Source organism: Acomys minous (assembly GCF_964271855.1).
Source record: "Acomys minous genome assembly, chromosome: 2".
NCBI classification, from domain to species: domain Eukaryota; kingdom Metazoa; phylum Chordata; class Mammalia; order Rodentia; family Muridae; genus Acomys; species Acomys minous.
The window spans coordinates 29,706,302-29,733,909 of record NC_140484.1 but is presented as its reverse complement, the minus strand read 5'-3'; the positions used below and the strand labels follow the sequence as shown (position 1 = coordinate 29,733,909).

The window sequence follows — 27,608 nt, the reverse complement described above, 5'->3', positions numbered from 1 at the left end:
ATGACAAGAAGGTCCAAGGCTTAAATGTCCTTAGGGACTATGAAGGAACCAGGAATGAACAGGTCATCTGGTGTTTCTCACTTGGCTTTTCAGCTTCAGAGCTCCCTTTCGGATTCTATGAGTCTGAGGTCTCAAGACCATGGATCTAGACTACCCTTTCTTTCCTCATAAAGTTAAAGAGATGAAGGTCAGAAGAAACTGAGTGAACCAACCCAAATGTACATGTCCATCTCCTGTGCCACCAGCTAGGTCTCTCTGGTTGCCACACCTGCCTGTGCACGCACAGGGTCTAGCACTTTCTGGATTCACAAATGGCTTGTTTCGAAGACTGTCAAAAATCAATTCAAATGACGGGTACAGTGGAACACATTTGTGAACCCAGCATTTAGGGTACCGAAGCAAAACAATTCCAAGTTCAAGGCCACCCTCAACTAACATACAAACAAATCAAAACATCAAACCAAGCGGGGCACCTGGGAGGCAGAGGCAGGAGTCTGAGTGAGGACGTCAAAGCATTCTTAGCCAAACAGAGAGTATGAAGCCAGCCTAGTCTGTAGTAATAATAGTATAATAGTAGACAAACAAACAAAAAGCTGTTGATGATGTAACTCAGATGTACGGCGTTGCCCCAGCGTGGGAAGGCCTGGGCTCCATCTCTAGCACCGCCCCCCAAATCTATCCCAATGGGAAGACACACTTTCAGTATGGATGAATAATGATGGAAGGAGAGGAAAAACACCTTTTAGCATAAATAAACTCAGAAAGGGCCTGGGCATGGGCTATGACTCACTTAACATTACTCACTAAGGTAAGAACCTTCTGGAACTCTCCTGGAGCAGTCAGGGTCTTGGTCTTGCTCCTGATACCTACCCTGTAATTCCTCTAAGAATTTCTGCTCCACAGCTCAGTGGAAATCCTAGCACAGAGCTGGCCTCCAAAAGGAAGGGACTGGGTACAGAGGCCTCCTTTGGCTGTAAGTAGAGGCTTTGGATAGATCACTACACATCTTCCTGTGCCTACTAGCACCAGCTGGAATCTTTTAAGGAGTCCTTTTTGTACACTCGACTCCCATGCCCAAAGCCTGTAGCAGAAATACATCTGCTCCCCAACATCACGGTTGCTTAGTGCGGAGAACAAGGCCGTGGGGGAAACATATTTATTCAATAGTAAGCATCTTCTGAGGCTACATATGACCAGGACCATGCTTACCCTCAGCCCAGAGCTAGGGCTGAGCCAGCGAGAAGGGTGGCAATAGCAACAGTCCCATTGGCCACTTCCCTCTCCTTAAAGAGCAGGTCCATGGCCAGCTGCCTGGTTCCATATGCTGGGTTTGCACAAAAGCCTTTTTCTGTCCCAATGTTTTCCCTCCCAGTGATGATGGGGGATGTGTTGGAGGCAAAAGTCATGATGGTCCCTTCACAGAAATGCATTTCTTGATTATATGTTTCCCTGCCCACTCCCACGAAGGCTGCAAAGGTAGAGCTCACAGAACCAAAGGGGCCCTGAGAGCCTGAAACTGGGAGTAAACGCCACCTGCCCATGCTCACCGTTCTGTGTCTCTCTCCTTTCTGGTCTAAGTAGGCTCTGATAGTGGCCAGTCCAGCATACTCTCCCTGGGCTCCGCTGAAAAGACAAGAGGACAAGGGTCATGACTGTGGTCTCTAGACTTTCACTTGTTCATTCAAGATTTACCACACACTGACCCCATTTTAAGTAGTTATGGTTGGAGTTCATCTAGGAACCAAAGTAAGCAGGTTGACACTAACCAAATGTGGGCCTTACTTGTCAGCTCAGAACCATCAAACAAACCTGGTTTTGTGAGAATTTGAGTGGTAGAAAACATTGTGAGAAAACAAGGAACCTATTACCCAGATTTAACAAGGGGGAAAGGAGCCTAGCATAGCTGTCCTCTGAAAGGCTACACCCAGCAGTAGATCTGAACAGATGCTGAGACTCATAGCTAAACACTGAGTGGAGCATCAGGAGTCTTGTGGGAAAGTGGGGGGAAGGAGAGAAGGACTTGGAGGTGACAAGAGCTCCACAAGAAGACCAACAGAGTAACTATCCAGTGCCCAGAGGGGCTTGTGGACACAGAAGCACCCACCAAGGACCAAGCAAAGACTGGACCAAGGCCCCCTCCACAGATGTAGGGGGTGACTTGGTCTTCATGTGGGTCCCCTAGTAAGGGGAGCAGGGTCTGTCTCTGACACGGACTCTGTTGTTTGCTTTTTGATCATTCTCCCTTGGCGGGGCTGCGTTGCCGCAGGGGAAGAGGACGTGATCAGTCCTGACTTGATAAGCTGGCGTGGTTGGTAGGGGCTCCCAGTTTCTGAGGAGTAGGGGAGAGGGGATGGGGGAAGAGGAAGGGAGGGGTTACGATCAGGATATAAAGAATAAATAAATACTTTTTTTTTAAAGAAGAAGATGTAACGATCAGTTTATAGTCAGTCTCCTTTCTAAATAGGTCTTCCACCCAACAGAACCCTTTAGGCTGAACTAAAGCAACTATGAAACAAATCTCAGGCTCATGTCTGATCAGCTCAAACCAACATGTATACTTCAAGGGAAAGATACTTAAAAAATGTAACTGCAGAACAGTGATCACACCTGGAATAATAAAAATTTTCTAATATTATCAAATACCGAGTCAGGCCAAGGCCACACTCTCTCCACAGACACATCACACTCTCATCATGGCATTGCTCCAGGCCTGCATCTGCGTGGCTTCCAGAAGCCCTAGCACCACTTGAAGAACATTCTTAATGACTAATATCCCAGTGAGCAATGCTGAGTCAAATGCAAAGGGATCACATCCTGATACTCCAGGGAACAAGGGAAGGGAAATGAGTAAAGGGCTTCTCTGTCTCAAGCACAATGCTTTGTCCAACATTCCACACTCCCTGAGACACAGTCCTCCACACCATCATCTGACAGCTGAGGTTAGAGTGTCGCAAGCCCAAAGGGCTAAAGGTGGCTGATGGAGAGCTCAGAATGGTGTCTGCCTGAGTCAAGGAGCCACAGGTTTCCTCTGCAAATAGAACTGCTCTTGAGTTTGCTAGTGTCCCGGGGACTGAGAATCACAAGAGCAAACTTTTGGGATCGGGGTAAAGACTATTACAATCTCCAGATCGTAATAGTGGTGGGTTATTTCTGACATGCAGGCCCCAAAAGAGGCTGGTGGTCCCTGAAAGCAAGGTTCTTGTCTGCTTTGTTCTTAATTCTGTTTTTCGTGCCAAGGATGTTGACGTGAAGGGTGCTCGATAAACACGGACTGGTGAATGGATGGCCTTCCTCCAGCTAACTCTTATTGCAGGGTCTGGTGAGATAGTTCAGCAGTCAGGGGCACTTCTGAAACAGCAGTCTTGAGGAACTGACACCTTCTTCTGACTTCCTTGGGTACACATACAAACATTGCACACACAAATCATTTAAAAAAAAACCCACCTCATTGCATTTTACTTGACATGCTCTCATGATCTAAGATCAACCTCTGCATCTACGGTACATAGAAAGTGTCTGCAGTGCTCACACTATGTGCCTGCCTTATCTCAACTAACGAGACGCTTTGAAAGTACGATCTGGACTAGGCGTCTAAAGAACTGTATCTTTATGAAGTGGCTCTGAAACAGATGCTCGCTCAGGAGATTTGTTCCGAAGTGAATTCTACCCATCAGTCCAGGCAATTCACACACTAAGCCAGCCTTTCCCCTGTAGTCAGGGTCTTTTAAAAAATGTATAGTGATACTCATATCCTGGAGGTAACCAACAGCTGTCTATTGGACTTAGAGCCTGCCCAACAGATGGAAATCATACTTAACATCAGAAACTAGCTGACTACACAAGGCTAGTGAAGTCATGGATCTTGGAGAATGTACTAAAGCCAATTTACTAAACCAGCATAATTCATAACTGCAGGCTTAAGCGCTTATCCACACACACTCCAGTTACGTGTCGCTTTCACCCCTTGTCAAAGAAAACCACCACTTGTCAAAATGCAGAGAACAGGTGACCGTGGGGTGCTCAGCCTCAGTGAACACACCTATAATATAACTCCGGAACCTAAAGCTTGGGTACATTGAGGAAGATGGGGCAGAAAGACTTTAAAAGCTGGAACAGTAAGAAAACCACCGCCGCCGAGGGATTGTGTCTCTGAGAAATGAGGGGAAGCCACACCCGCGAAACCTCAACCACATGGCTGCCTAAACATGAGATGAACAAAGGCAACACAGTAGACATACTAACATGAAAGGGGGGAACCTCATGAGCGCCACCTCTGGGCAGAACTGCAGGTAAGCAGTCTTCCCTAGGGATGGGTACCCTCATCAGTTATCCATCCGGCCCTGAAGTCATATACATACATGCAAACACTAAATGAGCTCATCGGATTGTGTGTGTGTGTGTGTGTGTGTGTGTGTGTGTGTGTGTGTGTGTGTAACAAAGAAAAAAAAAGAGGGATGAATTTGAAAGGGAGAAAGAGGTGTTGGAAGGAGTTGGAGGGAGAAAAGGTGAAGGGGTGACGTAGATGTTTTCATTTTTTAAAAAAACGAAACATTTAAAAATGTATTTTATATTTACCCCTTGCTTCTCATAACATCTACTCATCTTGTTTTGTGGCAGGTATAGATAGGGAGGGGCGGGTACAGCGAGTTAAACTTGAACTTGCTGCCAAGCTAGCTGACCTGTGTTTTATCCCCAGTACCCACATGGTGGAAGGAAAAGAGAATCAACTCCTGCGGGCTGTTCTCCAACTACACAAATGCTGTGTCACGTGTGTACACACACAAATAACAAGTGTGTGTGTACCGAAGAGCCAGTATCAAGCAGAAGAGCACTATGTGAAAGCTTGGAAATGCTGACTAGTTTTTGTCTTAGGCGCTCTTAATACCAGCTGTTTCATCTACATATTGCAAGTATGTTCTAAGGCCACATGAAGCTTACCACAGAGGAATCCTTAAATAAAGTTATTAGCGCCACCTGTTGGTGGAAAAGTATTATGAAAAAATGCTTATCTGTATGAGCCGGGAGGAGAGCATCCAAAAAGTATCTCAAATGGAGGGGAACGTAAGACAGTGGTTTGAACATCTATTTGAAATGACGGCTGCGAGCCACACAGTAGTCGGCAGGGGAGTGGTGTTAAGGGACTGACCTTTTGTGCTGAGCGAGCAGTGGCTTGAATTGCCTCTCCAGTCACTCGGGCAGAGGAAGGCGTGGCTATGTGTTTCCCTTTTTAACGCAGAGTGAGGGGGAAACTAGTGGGCAATTTCATCTAAAACCAGTAGTAATTCTTCGAAGAGCCCCCAAGAAATTTAATATGCTAGATGAAACAGGAGTGACGGGTCGAGAACCAACAAGCTGGCAAGAAGCTGGAGTCGAGGAGACCCCGCTGTTCCATGGCTAGTCAGTCCCCGCATACATGGACGCTGGTGTTCAAGTACAGCTAGACAATGTGAACTGAGAAAGAACTAAAAATAAATAAATAAACTGTATACAGAGACAAGGGGCGGGTATTTTGTAACAGCTAAAGTTTCCTTTCCTGAGAGTGGAACACAAATTTTTTTTTCCCCAGAGCTGAGGACCGAACCCAGGGCCTTGCGCTTGCTAGGCAAGCGCTCTACCACTGAGCTAAATCCCCAACCCCGAGAGTGGAACACAAATTTAAGGATGTAATAAAGCGCATTTTTTTTTTTTAATTAGCACCCCTTTGCCAGAAATCATGGGTGAAAAACCTGAGATTTAGAAGTGGCCGCCACAGAGGCGGTTTAGTTTTATCTAGGTTTCTATGTTTAGTTGTTTCTTGTGCCTAAAGGGAAACATGTTGTCCAGTTTCACGGACACCATAGAAATTTGCCCAGTGAAGGCTGCTCTGGGATATTTGGAGACGGTTGTCACTGTAGCCACTATTTTTTGTGAGAAATATTTCCATATATCCCACCTCCCCAACACACACACACACACACACACACACACACACACACACACACAGCAACATAGAACTCGGGCGTGGAGAACAAGCTGAGCACCAGCTGTCCTCAGGTTCCCCCTCCCCCACCTCCCGCCCCCCTGGGGTCTCGTGCTGCCCAGACGGGTTTTGAACTCCTGATGTCCTACCTCCATCTCCCAGTGCTGGGATCATGGCAGTGTACCACCACGTCCAACTCAGGAGATTGTATTTTGTACAAGTCATGGTATGGCTCGAGGAGTATTGCCATGGTAGACTGCACGCTTAGACTGCATGAGGCCCTCAGTCAAACCAAGTACCAAAAGTGACGACGACAACGACAGGCACGGTGTCACACAGCTTTAACACCCAGCCCCCAAGAGGCAAAGGCAGGCAGATCTTTGTGAGCTTGAGGCTGGTCTAGTCTACATACTGAGTCTCCAGGCCGGTCAGAAGACTTCTCTTCTTATGAGACTTGTAAGATCTTCTCTCAATCAATTAACAATCAATTAATAATTTACACTAATAATAAATTTAAAATATTCCCTAAAGGGAAGATTATATTAATGGATTATAATAGTTAAAAAGCTGAAGCTGGCACGGTGGCTCAGGCCTATGATCTCAGCATTAAGAGACTTGAGTTGGGAGAATTGCTATGAATTGAGGCCAGCATAAGCTACAGGGTGAGACTTTGGTCTCGATTTAAAAACAAACAAAACGGATAGGAGCAGGTACAGGAGACCCACAGCCAAACATCAGGTGAAGGCTGGGGAGTCCTGTGGAGGAGGGGCAGGAAGGATTGGAGGAACCAGAAGGGTCAGGGACACCACAAGAACAGGCAGGGTCCACAGAATCAGCTGACAAAGATTCATGGGAGATCAGGGAGCCTGTGAGTGTCTGACCTAGGTCCTCTGCATATGTTATGGCTGAGTAGCTTAGGGCTCTTGTGGAAATCATAACAGTGGGAGCAGTGCCTCAGATTCTTTAGCCTACTTGTGGGACCCTTTTCCTCCTACTGGGTTGCCTTGTCTAGCCTTGATGTGATGGTGCCAGGTCATATTGTAGCTCTGTTGAGTCGTGTTTGGTTGATGTCCCTGGGAGGCCTGCAGGTGGATATGGGAGAGAGGGGAGGGAGGGATAGGGGGGAGAGAAGGTGGGGGCAGTGGGGGGAGTGGGAACCTGTAGTTGGGATATAATATATGAGAGAATAAAACAAAACAAAACCAACCACCAAACAAATGAAAAACACAAAAAACTGGTAACAGATTGTGAGAACTCTGCCTCCCACCTCAGTTTCGGGGACCTGGGTTGCTACTACTTCCTCATGCTTGCTCAACAAGTGCTTTAACTCACCAAGCCATTCCCCCAGCCTGTTTACAGTTTGTTTTTTTTACAAAAGCAACTATCTTGGTCAGGGTTACTATTGCTGTGATGAAACACCATGAAACTGGGGAAGAAAAGATTTATTTGCCTTTTACACTTCCTTGTTGGTGTTCATCAATCACTGGAGGAAGTCAGGGTAAGAACTCAAATCTGGAGGCAGGAGCTGATACAGAGGCCATGGAGGGGTGCTGCTTAGTGGCTCGCTCACTGTGACTTGCTCAGTCTGCTTTCTTATAGAACCCAGGAGCACCAAGCCCAGAGGTAGCTCCACCCCTAAGAGTTGAACACACACATACACACACACACACACACACACACACACACACACACACACACACACACACACACACCCTGCCCCGACCACCAGTGTCAAATCTCTAAAAAAAATGCCCTATGCTTGCCTGCAGCCCAATCTTGTGGAGGCATTTTCTCAACTGAGGCTCCCTCCTATGTTGATGACTGTGCCTTGGGTCAAGTTGACATGAAACTTTATGTCAAGTTGACATAAAACTAGCCAGCACAGTAACTTCCTCAACTTTAGAAGCCAAATACACAGACAATAACTTCGGCCTGTCTTTCACTCTGTGTCCCTGGAAGAGATACTTGTTTCTGTCTGTCTTAAACATTGCATCATAATTCTGAACCAAAAGTTTCTAGAGTATATTTGTTGTGTGCTATTGACTGATTTTACAAATGGCAAAGAAAGTTCTGGGAACAAGTTGAAGCCAGCCATGCTGAACTCAATGGGAAATGAAAAGGCAATTAAATATTACTAGGCTTTTTTCGTGGCCAGGCTATAAATGTCCTCTGGGTTTATGCTTTAAGCAAATAAATGGAAAAAAGCAGGGATTAAGCAAACAAACAAACAGAGGATAAAAACCACTATGTAGGCTTGACTGGCCTGGAAGTTACTATGTAGAGCCATCTGGCACTGAACTCAGAGATCCATCTACCTCTGCTTGCCGACTGCTACGCTTACAGAGGCATGCCACCATGCCCAGCAGTGATAAACTTGTTGACACTTTTGCATTTAGTGTCTAAATATTCCAGGGAAACAGAAAGACCAGTGATGACTTTCTTAATATTAAGCAAAGTGTTCATGTGAGTCTGGTGGTTTCGCTCACTCACAGCTTCTGTGGATAATTCATCTTAATGGAAACACCATGTTTCACTTTCAGAGCATCCAGTGTAGCTCGGGAGGCTGGGCCTGAGGCCTTTGTAATTCTGCATGGTTTCACATGAAACATTCCCCTTTGGAACTCAGGCACCATGTTATCTCTAAGGAGGCCCATGGAAGAAGGAGAGGTTCCTATGGAGAAAGACCAAGGCCCTATTCAACATTTCCAATTTCTCTCCCAGCGCACAAATGATCATTGAATTTCCAGCTATGTAAATGAGGCCATCTTGGACTTCTGGCCATACCCCTTACATAGAGTCTAAGTGCCTAGTCAACTCAGAAAGATACATGGTAACAAATGACGAAAATAGGATACAGTGAAAGGATGCTTTGCTTTTCGGAGGTGGGTGTTACACAACTGCTAACAAGAGGGAACGGAGCCCTTACCTGTTAGGCTGGAAAGATATTCGGTCATAGCCTGTGAGCTCACACAAATCCTTCTCAAGCTCATGGAAAAGCTGCTGGTATCCCTGGGCTTGGTCCAGTGGTACAAAAGGGTGGATGTTAGCAAATTCCTTCCATGTGATGGGCTGCAGAGCATGAAGAGGAAAATAAGCACATGTACATTATAAAAGTAATAATGATATTAATAACGATGATGACAATATACCAACAGCAAGAATGGCACCAGGGAGCCAGGGCCTCTCCAGGCATTTAGCATATGCATTTGGTTTCTCTGCCCAGTCTCGCTGGAATAAGAAACTATCACTATCTACGCTATACAAATGGAATGTAACAACCACAAAGAAAACTCACACAGAAACATTCCTCTACCTTATCCAGGAGCACGAAGGTCTCCAAACAGACTTACATGTGTACATATGCATACATATTATTTTCTTTTCACTGCGTAGAACCAGCCACGAACAGAAATGTAAATAGGAAAAGCTCTTCCTAGTCCAGTCTAAAACCAATTGCTTTGCCTGAAATGACTTGTAACATCAGAAGAATCCCGAGAAATAAAGAGAATGAATCAACTCTGCTGAAATGATCATGACTTTGTAAAGATAAGAATCTATCACAACATCGTGTCAATTAAATTCCTGTTGACACAGAGAATAAATCTGAACCTCAAATTTTCCCCTGACATTGTGAATGGATTTCTAGAAAGAGGTGTATTTTCATTTGTCTGTTTGGCTTTTCTGTTTGTTTTTTGTTTGGTTGTTTGGTTGTTTGGTTGGTTGGTTTATTCAAGACAGGGTTTTTCTGTGTAGCCTTGGCTGTCCTGGACTTGCTTTGTAGACCAGGCTAGGCTCGAACTCACAGAGATCTCCCTGCCTCTGCCTTCCTTACAGGCACGCACCTGTCAAGTTTGTTTAGCCCTTTAAAGTTTTTTTCTTTCTTGTTGTAACTAAGAAGCAAACCAGAGCCATGAGTACCAAGCAAGTGTTCTACCACTGAGCCAGCCTTCAGCCCACGTTTAACATTCTCAAACCTACCTCTGAGGCTAACTACAAACTCATAAAAAGAAGGTTTTAAAAGCCCAGATTTAAAACAAAAAACAAGCTCCAAAAACTAGTCACCCTATTATTTTAATTTAAAAATTAATTTTACAGAGTTGGCAAAATGGCTCAGTGACAAAATTGCTTCTCAGGAAGCCTTATGACTTGGCTTTCATCCTTGGGGCCCACAAACAGAAGGAGAGGACCACTATGCGCCATGCCATGCAAGTGCATGCATGCATGCATGCACACACACACACCACACTCTAAACAAAACCATACAAGACAATAACAATAACCATTTTACAAAGCTGGGCATGGTGGATATGCTTGTAGACCCAGGTACTTGAGATGCTGAGCTAGGAAGATTGCTTATATCAATGGCTTTGAAACTATCCTGAGATAATTTGTCAATAAGAATAATAAATTTTATCCATAAACTATGTTGTTTTGTTTTCTGAGGCAGACTTTATCTGTATAGCTTTGGCTGTTCTGAAACTCACTTTTAAGACCAGGTTGTTAGGCCTAAACTCAGAGATCTGCCTTCCTTTGCTGGGATTAAAGGTGTGACCACCACACTCAGTTTTGTTTTTATTTTTTTATTTTTTTATTTTTTTTGGTGTTTTTGTTTTTGTTTTTGTTTTTGTTTTTCGAGACAGGGTTTCTCTGTGTAGCCTTGACTGTCCTGGATTCACTTTGTAGACCAGGCTGGCCTTGAACTCACAGCGATCTGCCTGCCTCTGCCTCCCGAGTGCTGGGATTAAAGGCATGCGCCACCACGCCTGGCTGTTTTTGTTTTTGTTTTAAAGATTTATTATTATGTATACATTGCTCTGCGACCTACAGGCCAGAAGAGGGCATCAAATCACATTATAAGATGGCTGTAAGCCACCATGTGGTTGCTGGGAATTGAACTCAGGACCTCTGGAAGAGCAGTCAGTGCTCTTAACCGCTGGGCCATCTCTCCAGCCCCACACTCAGTTTTATCTATAAATTTAACTGATCAAGTTATGAGCAACATAGGGGTCTCTGCCGGGATTGCAGAATGACAAAGAAAGGATCATTAAGTCTAGATAGACTTGTGGGAAAGACTGTAAGCTTTGTCACAGGTGAAAGCAATCTTGGCGGGCTTTGTCCTTGGACACACCACGGATACTCCCTGAGGTTAACCTTGAGATAGACGGGGTGGAGCCATCCTGGGCCTGGAATTCAGGAAGCAGACCTGGGGACTCCACTTGGACTATTGTGTTTCTAATCCACCCTCAATGGGAGAGAGAGAGACCACCCCTTGCACGTGACAGACAGGCAAGCAGAGGGGACAGAGAGAGAAGCAGCAGGGTCAGACTGGGCTTGAGTGCACGTGTATCAGGAAGACGATCAGTGAACAGGCTGGACCAGCGCACAGGCCAGAGACACCTAGGGACCTGTCCCGTGGAACAGACACCAGAAGGTTCACTCTTTTTTTTCCCTTTAGCCTTTTTTCCCTTTTGTGTAAGCTAGTTGGGTGGTATAATAAAGTTTAATTGTTAAGAAACTGAGCCAACATAGACTTTTGTCATCCACTTCTGTACAAACTGGAAACCTGCCCCTAAGTCCCCACCTCATAGACACGACCTACTCACCGTGAGTTCCGAGGAGCTATTGAGCTTCATGGTGCAGGATCCCTTGAAGAAGCACATTCAAGGAGCATCCCATTAGTGGGTTTCTATGGCCCATCTATCAACCCTCCCGCCTCCCCACACGGTCCTGCTTCTCCCCTCTTGTACTGTATCAGATACGATGCCCGGGGGAGGGGGGGGGGATCAGGGGAGGGCTAGAAGTGAGAAGAAAGGCCGCAAGCAGCTACCAATGGAATCATGCTGTGAACAAGGGAGATGTCTTTGTTTTCCAGTCTCTTCATATACCGCACAAGGTTGGTTTCTGAGTGATAGCTGTGAACATAAAACACAAGGGCGGGGCCATTAGATTACAGGCGTGCTGGTCCAGCACACAAGATAAGAAAGGAGTCCCGACTCCAACGACATGCCGACTGCATGCCACAGGGAAGGGCAGAGATTCTATGGAGCTCAGAGCACGCCTTCAAGAGTGAGAGAACACACAGGGGCGAAGACAGGGTTCCTGAGATGAACTTAGAAAGTACATCTCTGAATTCCCCTCCTGGGCACAGCACCAGTACAGCAGCGCTATCAGGAGGCAAGGCTTGCTTGGCTCTCATCAGGGATGTTGTGTCTCTGGCATGGGTATATTAGTGAGCCTGGTTGAGTGGCAATACGTCAGCATCAGAAACATCACCCTCCCCCACGCTGCCTGGTTCATTGCCGGAACACCAACTACAGAATTCACGGACGCCACACCAACCTGTTGAACACCTGGTGTGTGAGGAACGGGCTGGTTCTCTTGAACGGAGACCCTAGAATTCCTCTGCACTCCTCTCCCATGCTCTCAGCTACCAGTTCCTGCAAGAGAGAGCGTGGAAACTGAAGGGCAGGAGTAAGGCTGGAGGTTTCCAGGCTAGGTAGCGTGGTGACTCTAACAAAGTGGTGCATCGTGACATCCATGTAAAAGCCAAAATTCTTGCTGGGCGGTGGTGGCGCACGCCCTTAACCCCAGCACTCGGGAGGCAGAGGTGGGCGGATCATTGTGAGTTCGAGGCCAGCCTGGTCTACAGGACAGCCAAGGCTACACAGAGAAACCCTGTCTCGAAAAAACAAAAAATCCAAAACAAACAAACAAACAAAGCCAAAATTCTTGACCACTTAGAAGAAAATATAGGGACAGATATACAGGACCATGATTTAGCAATAGTTTCTTTGTTATTATTTGTTTGGGACAGAGCCTCACTGTGTCCTGGCTGGCCTAGAACTTGCTGGGTAAATAGGATATCCTCAAACTCTCAGAGGTCCACCAGCTTCTGCCTCCCAAGTGCTGGGATTAAAGGTATTCATTAACAATGATTTCCTAAGCATTACACAAAAAGCTTGAGCAGCAAAAGAAAAAAATCAAAAACAACACAGAAGGCTGTGTAAGGAGCACGGAGGTCTTTTGCTCAGAGACACACACTAGCGCAGTGGTTCTCAACCTTCCTGCTGCTGAGACCCTTTGATATAGTTCCTCGTGTTTTGGTGACCTGCCTCAACAGTAAAATTATTTTGTTGCTACTTCATAACTTTAATTTTGCTACTTTTTTGAATCCTGATGTAAATATCTGATAAACAACCCCAAAAGGGTCATGACCCACAGGTCGAGAACCACTACCCTAGCAGAGCTTGGAATGTTAAGCACACAGGGCTGTTCCTTCGAGGGAAGGAACAGAAAACCTACTTTCTACTAGGAAGGCTGGAGCCGGCGTGACTTTCTAGCCTGGTGACTTTAGTGATAGCTGTGGCTAAACACTTTCCCAGCACTGAATCCTCCTCCAGGTCTTTATAATAAATTGCTTTTCTCAATCAATTGTAAATAAATCTGTTTTTCTCAGACTTTTTTTGTTTGTTTGTTTGTTTTTTGAGACAGGGTTTCTCTATGTAGCCTTGGCTATCCTAGACTCACTTTGTAAACCAGGCTGGCCTCGAACTCACAGCAATCCGCCTGCCTCTGCCTCCTGAGTGCTGGGATTAAAGGCGTGTGCCACCACACCCAGCTCAGACAATTTATATAGCACCTGTTTTTATGGACTTCAGAGTTTTGTTGAAGTCCCATCGGATCTGTATTTAGTTTCCTTTGCTCATCAGGGAGCTCTGTGTACACTTTGTTGTGCACTCAGGATTGAGCTAGTCACCACCTGAAGAGTCTCACCAAACTGCTCTGTGCTTTCATATGCCTAAATCAAACCACTCAGGGGGCAGAGTCCCAAAGTTTGAACCAACACTGGCCAAACTGCCTTCTTGCCTCCCTTGGTACATTTCCCCTGCTGCCGTGAGGGCCACACAGACCCCCAAACAGGATGTGTGGTACAGACCTGGAATCCTAGTGCTAGGGAGAGAGAGGCAAGAAGAGCAACAGCTCCAGCTTCATGGCGCTAGCGAGATGGCTCAGTGGTTAAGACACTGGCTGCTCTTCCGGCATACCCAGGTTCGGTTCCCAGCACCCACACAACTCAGTGGCTCACAACTGTCTGGAACTCCAGTTGCAGGGAACCTGACACTCTGTTCAGACCACATATATATATCATGCGGGCAAAGCACTCATACATGTAAAACAAAAGTAGATAAATCTAAAAAAGGGGTCGAACCCTTGGTTACACTAGACCTTGTCTCAGAAACAACAACAAAAGTAAATAAATAAATAGGAACATTTGAGTTGTGGGTGTAGCCCAAGATCAGATCACTTGTCTGCCATAAGCAAGGTCCAAATTAAAACCTAGATAGAACACATCACCAAAACAGAAAACAAAACAGTCACAAGCAAGGTTTGTAAATTAAGAGGTACAGCCAATTAGTCAAGTCCTTACTTGTCCAGTATGTGTGAGTTCAGTCAGCAGCACAACAAAATAAATAAGCAAAAAATAAAAAGATTTGTTCATCTGTGATATTATCAAGAGAGCCGAGAAGCTACTCAAATAATGGGAGAAAATATAAGTAAATCATAAGGCCTGTCCCTTATCCCTCGTGTGTTGGCATGTTTTGTTAGCTTGGGCCAAACTAAAGCCACGTGGGAAGAGGGCCTCTCAACCGAGGAGCTGCCTCGATCAGGGTGACCCGTAGGCAAGCCAGTAGGGCACTTTCTCGATTGACAATTGATGGAGGAGGGTCTGGCCCACTGTGAACGTTGCCACCCTGGGCAAGAGGCTCTGAGTTGTGTGAGGAAGCAAGCCAGCAAGCAGGGTTCCTCCGTGGTCTCCACCTGAGTTCCTGACCTCACTTCTTTCAAAGATGGACTGTTTGTTTCCTGCCCCTCAGCTGCTTGTGATCACAGCAACAGAAAACGAACAGAAACACACAGTATCTTGAGTCTTATTACCGGCGACTCCATAAACACCCCTCAAATGCAAAAGGATGCATATTCGTGAACTCAGTTCAGTGCCCTACAGGGAAGGAGTGTACGTGGTCCTAGTTAGTTAATAAAATTCAACACAGGCATTGGGGGTGGGGGTGGGGGTGGGGGTTGGGGGAGACATTGTGAAACTTCTCTGTAGTTTATAATTGGTATCCGGAGCTGATTAATACTGTCAAAGAGTCCAGACAGCCAAAGGTCACCACTCAGTAAAAGCTTGCTCTCACTCAATGAAAGCTTGCTCTCATTTAATGAATACTCACTCAAGTAATTTCCACGCAACGAGCCCTGGTTGGAGCCTGTCACAGGCCCAGGGAGCCACTGGCTTCTCTTTCTCTTCCATCCTCTGGGATGGTAGCCCTGCTCATCCCTGATAGCTCACTGTTGTGGAAACCCACTCACTCATACAGAATTGTTGTAGTGTCACAGGAGAATCTTTCTTCCAGCTGTTACAGCTGTTTTCAGCATGATGAGTACAGATATGTACTCTACCCACCTCCTCCTCTGTCATGCTATCTTGGTACATAATAACACACTCATGTTTTCAGATCTTAGTGTAGGAAACTGATCCAACACCCGGTGAGAAGTTGGCCCATTCTGCTCCCAGTTTCCTCACAGAGCATGCTGGGATTGTGTCTGGCTTCTCACTTAACAGAGGCGGAAACCATGCAAAATTTGTCAACATAACCTCAGGGCATAGCACACTATCTGGCACATATTACAGCCTTGGTAATTACTCATGAAATGAACGAGTGTCATAACTCACAGATCTTTGTATTATAAAGTCAGGGTGTAACACACTAATAATCCACTTAGCCTGGATGCGCTGGCCTGGCTAGGGTCTGTTAACAGTGACTTTTAGCTGTCCCCAGTCACAGGGACAAAGGGCAGGCAGTGGCATAATCTGAATGGCAGTGTGGCCCTTGCCCCACTTGAGTGCTTTGTCACTAACCTTCAGGCCCAGGAAAGCCAGAACAGTGTCATTCTTCACACCTCTAATAGTCACTATGAAGACAACATGTCTTTACTTACTGCTGATGACTCACAGCCAAAGATCCACAATAAATCATCCAGGTCTTTCTCTGTGACTGTTTCATCCAAAGAAATGCCGAGCTACAGAAACAGAGACCAAACGGAAATTATTAGCTCCAAACTCCAGATCACAGGGGTGGGGGGAAACTGTACAAGATACCAAGTGGGAGAAGGCATCTCTGGCCAAACTCCTCATCCACTCTAGAACATTAGTTAGGGTACCGCTGGGACCAAGTCCATCTTTAAGGGCCAGTCTCAGACTTGACGAGCTTTGGCGTTTAGCAAGCCATCCCTGTGGACACTAAGTCCAGCAACTTCAGGCTGCTCCCACAGACACTAAATGTAGCTGGCCTCTTCATCCCTGAGTTATATGACTTAGAGCCTTAATTATGAACAGTTCCACATTAAAAAAAAAAAAAACAATACCGAGAAAAGCTGAGGACAATTTATTCTTCTTTGAAAAGGTCACAGTAGAACAAGTTGGTCATTAAGAGCTGTTTCCAAACAATAGACCCCAAAATCCCAGTGTTTGCTAAACAATGTGGAAGGGTTTTCATGACAGAATTCTTGGAAGCACAAAGAACTAGTAAAACTTCTAAGGAATTGACTTACTGTGCCATCGCCAAAGATTCGGAAGTTGATTTGCCTCTGAGCTGCCCTGGCCAGCACCTCCTTCACCGAGCAGCCACACTGAACCTTCAAAGTGTCAAAGAACAGGTCGTGCTGGAGTTGGTGTCCTGCTCGCTTGAGACCTAGACAAGCCAGGGAACACACTCCCCTCAGACAGAGCTCTGACGGTAGCCACCAACGTCCCAGACACCCAGAGGTGGCCCCTGCTGCAGGCTGTTTACTGCCCAGTATAGCGGTGGCTGACTCCAAATTGTATTAAGTGAATTTATCACAATGCTCCAGAGAATCGTGAAACACATACCAGGCAGGAGAGGAACAATTACAAGCTGACAAACCAGAGGTAAATACGACTTAAGTTTTGATGTGCCTATTAGAAATGGGTGCGATTTTGTGTGTATGTATGAGAGGGGTTATTGCACTGTTTAAAAAGAACATTATGCCTAGAACCCTATAAATCTCGAGAATTGTAACAAATTTCTGCCACTCATCAATAAATGCCTTTTTTTAAAAAAAAAACATCTGGATCTTGCCTGTCCTGGAGCTCACTATGCAGATCAGGCTGGCCTTTACCTGTGATAATCTTTCTGCCTCAACTTACCTCAACTGTGATTACAAGCATTAGAGACTACACTAGGTCTCGTCTTTGTTTGGCTGTAGATCAATTCCCACATGACTGTTTTCAACATGTGTTATAGATATGCTGTAATGTAATTATGTGTTGTTGAGTGTTTAATCCACCTCCAAGACTGGGCTGCTTATTGTAAACAAGGTTTCAATGAACAGTCTTTTCACATTTACCTGGTTACTTCCTTTAGATATATGCCTAATAGTAGTGTAGCTTGATCAAATTGTAGACATAATTAAGTTGTTGTTGCTGTTGTTTTTGTTTTGGCAGGTAGAAGTTGTTAGCCGACTGCACTTCTCTGTGTGTACAAATGTGTATGTGGAGGCCAGAGGTCAATACTAGGTGTTTTCTTCAATTCCTTCCTTCCTTCCTTCCTTCCTTCCTTCTTCATCCATTCATCCACTTGCTGAAGCAGGGTCAAACGGAATCTGGGATGTACCAACTCAGCTAAGCTAGCTGGCTAGTAAATACCAGGGATTATTAGTCAATATTTCCCCACTGCTGGGATTACAGCTGTGTGATGAAATCTGAGCCACACACCAGCTTTTCAAGTGGGCTCTGAGGATCTAAATTCAAGGCCTTGTGTTTCTGAGATGATCTTCCCCGAATCAATAAAAAAAAAATTTTCAATACACAATGTTTAAACTGCCATACCAAAAAACCTACCACAATAGAGTGTAATCATTTCTTAATCTTTACCAAGGGAAAGTGCAAGGACCCAGAGTCTAAATCAGTGATAAAACATGTAAAAGTCCTGAGCTTCAACCCTGGAGCCACAATAAAAATTAAAAATAATAGCCAGGTGTAGTGGTGCTAATCCTAGCATTCAGGGAGACAGTGACAGGCAGATTTCTGTGAGTTTGAGGCCAGCCTGGTCTACAAACTGAGTCGAAGACAGCCAAGGCTCCACAGAGAAACCCTTTCTCAAAACAACAACTAATAACAACAACAACAACAACAATAGTAAGGCAATGTGTGTGATGGCACGTGTCTGTAATCTCATCACTTGGAAGGCACAAGCAGGGCTCAGGAGCTCAAGATTATCTTCAGCTACATCGTAAGCGTGAGTCTCTGCCAGAGCTACACAAAACTTTGTCAAGAACACAACAAAAAGATAAAATAATCCCTGGATTAATAATGTTGAAATTATAAGGCCCACCGGTCACTTATTTGTATAGTTATTTACTTCTAAGTTGTATAAAGATTTTTGATCATTTTCTCATAAAAAAAAATGTTCATCCTCCTTTTGTACTTTGGGTGGGAAAGAAGGAAAGAAGAAGGAAGGAAGGGAAAAATGACCAGTCTGTCATATTGTCATAGATGTTGAAAATATCATCCTATTTCTTCTTTTACCTCTATTTTGTATTCAGTGTTGGGCACACCCCAAGTCTTCGTGTACTTAGACACCTGTATCAGCCTTGTTACGCTGGGAACATAGCCAACTCACCTTCAGACAAGATCAAAGTGGCATTATGAACCCTTTTGGCGATATGCTTCAGCCCGTGGGATCCATGGTAAATGGCAAACATGGCAGCCATGTTGGCTAAGAGGGCCTAAAACAAAAAGAACACTTACAGAATCAACCATGTGCAACAGCGTGTTGGAAGACAGGTGCTGGGAGGGAGGAGTTACTGACTGAGGATGCCTCAACTGAAGAAAAAGGAGCTAAAGGGATTTGATTTCCTGCATTCCATTTATATGGCCTGAGGGAAGACAGCACGGAGTCCCTGTACTACCCTTATAAAGGGTCTCACTGCCACAACAGGATCATGTCAGCATAAGAGAGAAAGCAGACTGCAATCGGCACCAACAAGCAATATTTACTGTTAGAACACAGTAGAGCAAGAAAAAAAAGTGAGATATGAGAATTTTATGCACAGTTAAACATTCCTTCAAGAACCAAAACAGCAAGCAATTTTTCAAACACTCATAACCTCAGAGAATATGATTCTTCCGAGGCTAGAGCACAGGACACTGAACTTCAGTCATCAACAGGTCAGTGAGGCCTGGGGAGACGGTTCAGTGGGTAAGGTACTCACTCAAAAGTGAGCCTGTGTTCAGGCTCCCTAGTCCCCACATAAATCCAGACACAGAAATGCACCATTTGATACCTGGGGTTGGCCCTTGACCTCTGCATAAGTGCCATGGCATGTGTGTGCCCACACTCACACAAACACATTAAATCAGTGCTTCTGAACCTTCCTAATGCTGCAACCCTTTAATACAATCTCTCATGTTGTGGTGACCTGGAGCCATAAAAGTATTTCGTTGCTACTTCATATCTGCATTTTGGATACTGTTATGATTCATAATGTAAATATCTGATATGTAGAATATCTGATATGTGACCCCCAAAAGGGATTATGATCCACAGGTTAAGAGCCAGTTCACTACATAAATAAATGCAATTTTAAAATATTCATTCCCTGAAGTTTACATGTATATGTGTACCTGAGTGTATGTTTGGGCACCACATGCATGCAGGAACACATGGAAGTCAGAAGAGGAATTGGATCCCCTGAAACTGAAGTTACAGACAGTTGTGAGCCACCACATAGATGCTGAGAATTAAACCCAGGTCCTCTGCAAGATAAGTAAGGGATCTTAACACAGAATCATCTTCCCCAGCCCTATAAATTATTTATTGTTTTGTTGGAGACAGGGTCTCCCTATGCAGCTTAGGCTGACTTGGAACTCACTATGTAGACCAGACTGGCCTTCAACTCAGAAATTTGCCCACTTCTGCCTCCTGAGTGCTGGAATTAAAGGCATGTGTCATCATACCTCTAAGGCTCTGTAAATTAAAAAAAAAAAATATATATATATATATATAGTTTATATATATATAACATTTTTATATAGTATAAATACGTCTACACACATTCATAAGTGTGTGTGTGTGTGTGTGTAAGAGAGAGAGTGAGAATGCTAATATAGAAATAAAATGACAAATCTTGGGAGCTCTGGGCTATGTGGGTGGAACTGGGATCATAAGGCCTGTGTGCAGGGACCTCTACCCACTGAACTACTTTTGTGCTACTTTTTATTATTGTTAACAGGGTCTGTTTGACTCAGGTTGGGCTTTAATTCAAATCCTTCTGCCTCAATCTCCCTCCTGCAGAGATTTCATCCATGTACTTGGCTTTCAGGGAAAGTTTTAAATTTTTCTTTTCCATTTTCTTTCCTTTCTTCCTTCCTTCCTTTCTTTCCTTCCTTCCTTCCATTTGAGACAAGGTTTCTCTGTGTAACAGTCCTGGCTGTCCTGGAACTTACTATGTAGACCAGACTGGCTTTGAACTTACAGAGCTTTGCCCACCTCTGCCGCCTTAGTGCAGGGATTAAAGGCATGCACCATCACACCCAGCTCCCATTTTCTTTTTAAAAAGCTTTGATCATGCATACACTCTGATTAGACTGCACATTTCTTGTTACAGATCCAATTCTCTAGCCTCTGAATTCCTTTGTCTATACTTTGCCTAGACCAGCAAGGGTGGGATGACTCTTCCACAGGGGTCATTTAAGACTGTCAGAAAACACAGATGTTTATCCTACAGTTCATAACAGTAGTAAACTTGTAGTTATGAATTAGCAACGGGGATAATTCTATGGTTGAAAATCATTACAGCATGAGCAACTGTATTAATGGATCACAGCATTGGGAAGGCTGAGAACCACTGGCCTAGACAACTCTTTTGCATCTTGAATAACATTTATGTCAGTTTATATAGTAAAAACAAATCTCTATTATTTTTCTTTGGAGGAAGTGATCTTATGCTGTCCAGGGTGGCCTTGAAATCATGAGCCTCCTGCCCCTCTCTACCTCCCAAGTGTTAGAGACTGCAAGGATCAGAAATTTAAGAGTATCCTTAGCTATGCAGTGGCTTTGGATACAATGAGGCCCTGTTTCATGAAAAATGAGAAGGGAGCCACAGAATGATAAGAATTTTGATGCCGGCTAGACCACAAGTTCATAGAAAGACTTTAAAATATAATCCATTAACAGAATTTCAGAGATTTTTTTTTTAAAGTAGGCATGCTCCGTCAATGATGCAAATCTAAGAGAAGTTCACAGTGGCCCCCATGCAGGGCTAAGACGGGCAGGAGGCGATTGATAGAAACAGCAGCAGCTGGTACTCAAAGCCTGCACAGAGGCAACCGCTCAGGAAAGGTCAGCCATGTCCTGGCGGAAGGGCAACAGCATGCTTGAAGACACAAAGACACTGGGGTACTATGAGCCATTGATTGCTTACAGGACAATAAGGAAAAAGAACAATGAAACAAAGAACCAGACAATTCACAAAAACAAGAAGACAAAAATCAGGGAAGACAGAGTACATCCAACCCCGGGCAAGCATGATTTTCTTCAAACACCATTTTCACAAGTGCAGTAAAATATACAGAAAAAGGATGACATGAGTTATACACAGAGAAAATGAAGAAGCAACCAAATAACTTTGTTCATTGTAGACAGCCCCCTGGTGTACTTGGAAAACAATTTTCAAATTTTGAAGCAAAAAGGCCAGTGAGTGAGAGGCCTCAGTGGGAGAGAAAACTGCTGTGCAGGGCTGGTGACCAAAGTTTGACCTCCAGAATTCCACGGTGGAAGGAGAGAACTGATTCCCGTAAGTTGTCCTCTGACCTCCACGAGTGTCTTAGGACACACATGCGCCTACACTTATACATGTTCATGCGCATACATGCATAACAAAATTTAAGGAAAAAAAAAAGAACAGATGCTAGAGAGATGGCTCAGCAGTTAAAAGCACTGGCTCCTCTGCCAGCGGGTCCTAGAGATCCCCACCCCACACCCCCTGCCCCTGCCTCCTGAGTGCTGAGATTTAAGGCAAGCACCACCACTCCTGGCAATGCTTACTTTTTGTTCTGTTTTGGTTTCTTTGAAATAAGAACTCTCTCTATACTGTCCTTCTGGCCTTCCTCTGCCTCCTGGGTGCTGGGATTTAAAGCACATACCACCACTCCTAGATGTGTCTACTTTTTGTCTGGTTTGTTGGTTTTTCAAGACAGGGTTTTTCTATGTTATCGTGGCTGTCCTGGACTCACTTTGTAGACCCGGGCTGGCCTCGAACTCACAGCGATCCGTCTGCCTCTGCCTCCCGAGAGATGGGATTAAAGGCGTGCGTCACCATGCCCAGCTCTTGTTTTGTTTTCTTGAAACAGGGTCTCCCTCTTTATAGTCCTGCCTGAGATCTGCCTTCCTCTGCCTCCCGAGTGCCGAGATCTAAGTTGTGTTCAATCACACTTGGCTGTGCCTACATTTGGTAGTTTTATTTGTGCATGCACCACTTGTGCCAGGCCTCAGTGAGTTTCCAAAACCGAAGCAACTCAAGGAGGTCAGAAGCCTGCGAATCGCTGCCTTTATTCCATCAACTTCAGGAACACTTTTCATGTCCCTCACTACCACCACCACAAATGTTTCCTGACGGCCAGAAGACGCCAGCCTGGACCTTTCCCCTCTAGCACACCCACCCCACCTCTGCCCTCTTGGCCTCCTTCTTAGAGATCTTCCATTGTAACTCAGAGACGGTACCGTACTTCCACCCATATGGCGACACCGTGAGCACATTACTTCATAACTGACACACTCAAAGCACATGGGGATTAAAGTAAAGGGCCTCCCTTTGTCCTTTCTCTCATCTCAAGATGTCAAAGGTCTGATTTCAGGCAGAATGAACACCAATGATGTCTTTTCCTCTAAGACTGACTTATTTATGTGTAGGTGTCTTTGTATGTATGTGTATGTCTCTGTGAACCCATGCCATGTGTGTTTGGGTAGCTTGGATCCACTGGAGCTGGGGTTCCAGGCAGCTGTGAGCCTCCCAACATGGGTTCTGGGATCCCAAGCAGCAAGCACTCTTAACCACTGAGCCGTCTTCTGGCCCCAATGTTGTACTTTTTTTTGTTTTCCCGAGACAGGGTCTATCTGTGTAGCCTTGGTGTCCTGGATCTCCCTTTGTAGACCAGGCTGGCCTCAAACTCACTGAGTCCTTCTGCCTCCCGAGTGCTTGGACTAAAGGCACGTGCCACCACTGCCCAGGCCAAAGTTGCACTTTTTATTGCTTTGTTACTGATGACGAAATGCAACGAAGGTGACATAGTAACTCAAATTACAAGACCAGGCTGCAGTCCATAAGATCCTTCCATCGGTGATGACTGAATGAGAAAATGAGATAGCGAAGTGAGGTCCTCACAGCATTCAGCGCCACGGTGGACGTGACACTCACCTGAGCAGTGCAGATGTTGCTGGTGGCTTTGTCTCTCCGGATGTGTTGTTCTCTGGTTTGAAGAGCAAGGCGATACACTTCTTTCCCTGTGGCATCCCTAGGGCGAGACAACACATCCAGTCGGCACAGATGATCACAGAACCAGGGTTGCCTCAGAACAGCGGTTTCCGACCCATGCGCCTCAACCCTTTGTGGTGATGAGAGACCCTTTCACAGGCGCCTCATATCAGACATGCTGAATATCAGATATTTATAGTACAACTCATGTCAATAGCAAAACTACAGTGACGAACTAGCAACAGAAATAATTTTATGGTTGGGGGAGGTCACCACAACCTGAGGAAGTGTATTAAAGGATTTCAGTGTTAGGAAGTCAAGTTGAGGACCACTGATTTAGTGTACCTGTGTGAGTGTGGGCACACACGTGTCATGGCACTTACGTGGAGCTCGGGGGACAACCCCAGGTGTTAGATGTTGCTTTTGTGGGTTCTGGGGGGTCTGCATGCAGGTCCGTTCACTTTAGGGTGAGTACTATACCCACTTAGCCATCTCCCTAGGCCTTAGACGCACTTATTTTCCCAGCTGAAGGGAATTCGGTAGATTTGTATGGGTGCAAGTTCATAAAAACCAACTTCTTTTCTAATAGGACCATAGATTTTCATTTGGATTCTGAGACACTGAGATATTTATATACAATAATGCTTAGAATAGTAAGAGGAAAATTCCCAGGAACTGCTCTGCCTAGCAGGATGATGGCGACCAAGGACTGCATGATGTCATGCCAGTCTTCATGGCTGAGAAAGGGGGAAGGGTGATAACCCGAGAAAACAGAATTTCTTCATTGGACATTTGAAGAGATTGAATAGCTATTAAAACTGAAAGGAATGATAACAGTCTCGATACTTATCTTATAAAAGCATTTCCTGAGCCGGGTACAGTGGCACACACCTTTAATCCCAGCCCTCAGGAGGCAGGGGCCAGCAGATCTGAGTTCAAGGCCAGACTGGTCTTCAAAGAGAGTTCCAGGACATCTAGGGCTGTTACACAGAAATACCCTGTCTCAAGAAACAAAGCCCCACAAATATGTATGTATGTATGTATGCATGTATGTATGTATGATGTATAGTTTTAGTGAACAATAAAATTGAGATGTTTTCCCAGTGAAATTCCTGGAATTCCTCTAAATTCTTAACTTAGCAAACATCATCAGAGAGAGGCCACTGAGACTTGCGACAGGAACCTCCAGACATACCAAGGTTTGCTTTTCATTCCTCTCTGCACTTGATTTTGGTGAGGTTTTGTTTTCGTGGTGTGTGTGTGTGTGTGTGTGTGTGTGTGTAGGACATCTTACATAAGTGAGTTCTTCCTTCCACAGTATGCTACTTAAGAAGGAAACTGGTTGGCTACAAAGCCTCTTTTTATATACAGTACGTGACAGCTAATACCTTACAAAGGGTGCACACACTTTTTCATACTGCCTGAATAACGGTGCACAGTGCACATCCCAGACGGAATCCCTCTTCTTCTTTTTTTCTTCTTTTTTAGTTTTTCGAGACAGGGTTTCTCTGTGTAGTCTTGGCTATCCTGGACTCACTCTGTAGACCAGGCTGGCCTGGAACTCACAGCGATCCACCTGCCTCTGCCTCCCGAGTGCTGGGATTAAAGATGTGTGCCACCATCACCCAGCTTAGAGTCCCTCTTCTTAATTTGTGTTATACTTTTTTTAAAAAAAGATTTATTTACTTATTATGTATACAGTGTTCTGCCTGCATGTACACCTGAACACCAGAAGAGGGCATTAGATCACATTATAGATGGTTGTGAACCACCATGTGGTTGCTGGGAATTGAACTCAGGACCTTTGGAAGAACAGGCGGCGCTCTTAACCACTGAGCCATCTCTCCAGCCCCTACTTGTTTTTATACTACTTGACATGGGCCAATTAAATTTAGAATGAAATGAGAGAAAAGGAACAGTGGGGAGGGAGGGGGAGGGGCTCAGCTGTTGAGCACTAGGGGGAGGGGCTCGGCTGTTGAGCACTAGGGGGAGGGGCTCAGCTGTTGAGCACTAGGGGGAGGGGCTCGGCTGTTGAGCACTAGGGGGAGGGGCTCAGCTGTTGAGCACTAGGGGGAGGGGCTCGGCTGTTGAGCACTAGGGGGAGGGGCTCGGCTGTTGAGCACTTGCTGCCCTTCTAGAGGACCCACATGTGTTTCCCAGCACCCACACTGGGCAGCTCACAACTGCTTGCATTTCCAGCTTCAGGGGATCCAATGCCCTCTCCTGGTCTCTTTGGGCACCTAGGCACACATGGCATACAGTCACACAGACACACACAGGCACAACATGAAAACGAATCTCTGATAAGGAGAGAGGAAAAATACAGGGAAGGGCGTAGTAATCACAGTAAGTGCGTGTGGAGCTTTACCTTGTCACCCCCACCATCCTTCCGGGCATCATCCTCACCAGGTTTTCTCTGACAGCAAAAAAGGCTGCGTGTGGTCCCCCATAGCCCAGTGGGACTCCGAATCTCTGAGAACTCCCCAGGGCAATGTCCACTCCAAACTCTCCAGGTGGCCTCAAAATACACAGCGCTAAAAGGTCAGTAGCACAGCAGGCCAGGCTCTGAAGAGGAAACAGATGAGTTCAAAGTCATTACCTTCTCCTGAGCAGTGAGAAGATATAGGAATTGTCTCTACCACAGACACACACACACTGACTGGCAGGGTGCATTTTTGAGAATTCTATTTGCGTGGTGTGATTTCATGCGGCAAATGTTTACTGAGTGCCTACCGAGCACCAGGGATTGGGGGATGACATGAACGAAGAGGAAGGGGCAGGCCAAGAGAATGTCGCCACTTGATGTGATAATTGTAAAAGAGATTAAAATATACCAAAAGACAGACAGCTATGAACACTGGGATATACCTTCCCGGACCTCGATAAGGGGCTTACCTACCCCAGTCTGATGGGCTCGTTCTATAAGTTCCGTGTAGTCCTCCACCTTGCCCTCGGTGTCTGGGTACTGGAACAGCACCCCGCTGACATCTTTGCCACTGAAATCCATTTCGTGGGGTAACTTCAGCTCGACAAGCACCCCTCTATGTCTGAGAGTACAAGGGAAATGTTCTCTTTAGTATTCTTGTGGGGTGTGGGTGTGTTCGTGAGCACAGATGCTGACGTCCGAAGGCACATGCGCAGAGGTTGGAGGACAGGTCTGGCGAGTGAACTCTCTCTTTTCACCAAGGGTTTGTTCAGGCGGTCGTTGTGACAGCCCAGAGAATGTAATCAGCACTAGCAGCTCTCCAAGGAGACCGTATTCATTCCGCTCCCCATCCCCTAACCCCCCAGCCCCTCACTCCCCCACTTCCCCCCCCCCCCCCCCCCCCCCCGCTTTCCCTCGGTGGTGTCCTTCCAGCCTCACTACCAGCCCCACCTCATCTCATACTGTCCCTTCGTGGTAACCATGCTCCACACCCCCTGCTCTGTCCCTTCCCTCTCCCTTCTCAACTCCCTGTGAGAACCTACAGATAATACAGTATTTACCCTTGGCTCAAAACCCGAATTATTAAATCAATTACTTGGCTCGAGTCTGGACAACAGCTATTGTCTGTGGGTGGCAACGAGGATCAACAAAAAATCTCTTCCTCTTGTTGTGTCTGTCGAAAAGAAAAAGCACATTCAAACTCTGACCGTTTCCAAAGGACTTTTTCCAAATAGCAGCGGTTTCCCTTTTCTAACTCTGCTGAACTTCTGGCCCCCTGCCTCCAGGGGGCGTGTGTGCTCTCCACCTCCGCGGAGCTGAGATAACGGATGTGTGCTGTCACGTCTAGTGCTGGTGGTCAACCAGGCCAAGCTCTCCATCAACTGAGCCACATTCCCAGCACCGCAATCAGAGTTCTAAGAAGATAAAGCAAGGAGGGAAAAATCTACACATGGTGTAAAAAGAACTGAGCGACTGCAATCCATTGAAAGGCCAAGCCTGTTCTAAGGGAACGGAAGGAAAACCAATTCAGTTTTTAAAACATCTATACTATTAAAAAAAAAAGTCTTTTAAACAGGCACTCGGGAGGCAGAGGATCGCTGTGAGTTCGAGGCCAGCCTAGCCTACAAAGCAGTCCAGGAGTCAAGGCTAGACAGAGAGACCCTGCCT

The 27,608-nt window shown here is 45.5% G+C and overlaps 1 protein-coding gene across 1 annotated transcript in view; it reads right to left on the bottom strand.

Moving 5' to 3' along the window:
- The window catches only part of GLDC (glycine decarboxylase), an 86,878-nt gene that overhangs the window by 25,336 nt on the left and 33,934 nt on the right, over nt 1–27,608 (bottom strand). Inside the window, exons 5-16 of the mRNA XM_084772602.1 lie at nt 27,037–27,114; nt 26,415–26,562; nt 25,884–26,080; nt 23,459–23,555; nt 18,664–18,769; nt 16,574–16,713; nt 15,962–16,042; nt 12,299–12,396; nt 11,787–11,871; nt 11,563–11,604; nt 8,886–9,028; nt 1,548–1,623 (exon numbers count right to left, since the gene is read on the bottom strand). Of these exons, the coding sequence (XP_084628728.1) occupies nt 1,548–1,623; nt 8,886–9,028; nt 11,563–11,604; nt 11,787–11,871; nt 12,299–12,396; nt 15,962–16,042; nt 16,574–16,713; nt 18,664–18,769; nt 23,459–23,555; nt 25,884–26,080; nt 26,415–26,562; nt 27,037–27,114 (1,291 nt within the window). The remainder of the gene's footprint in view (nt 1–1,547; nt 1,624–8,885; nt 9,029–11,562; nt 11,605–11,786; nt 11,872–12,298; nt 12,397–15,961; nt 16,043–16,573; nt 16,714–18,663; nt 18,770–23,458; nt 23,556–25,883; nt 26,081–26,414; nt 26,563–27,036; nt 27,115–27,608) is intronic.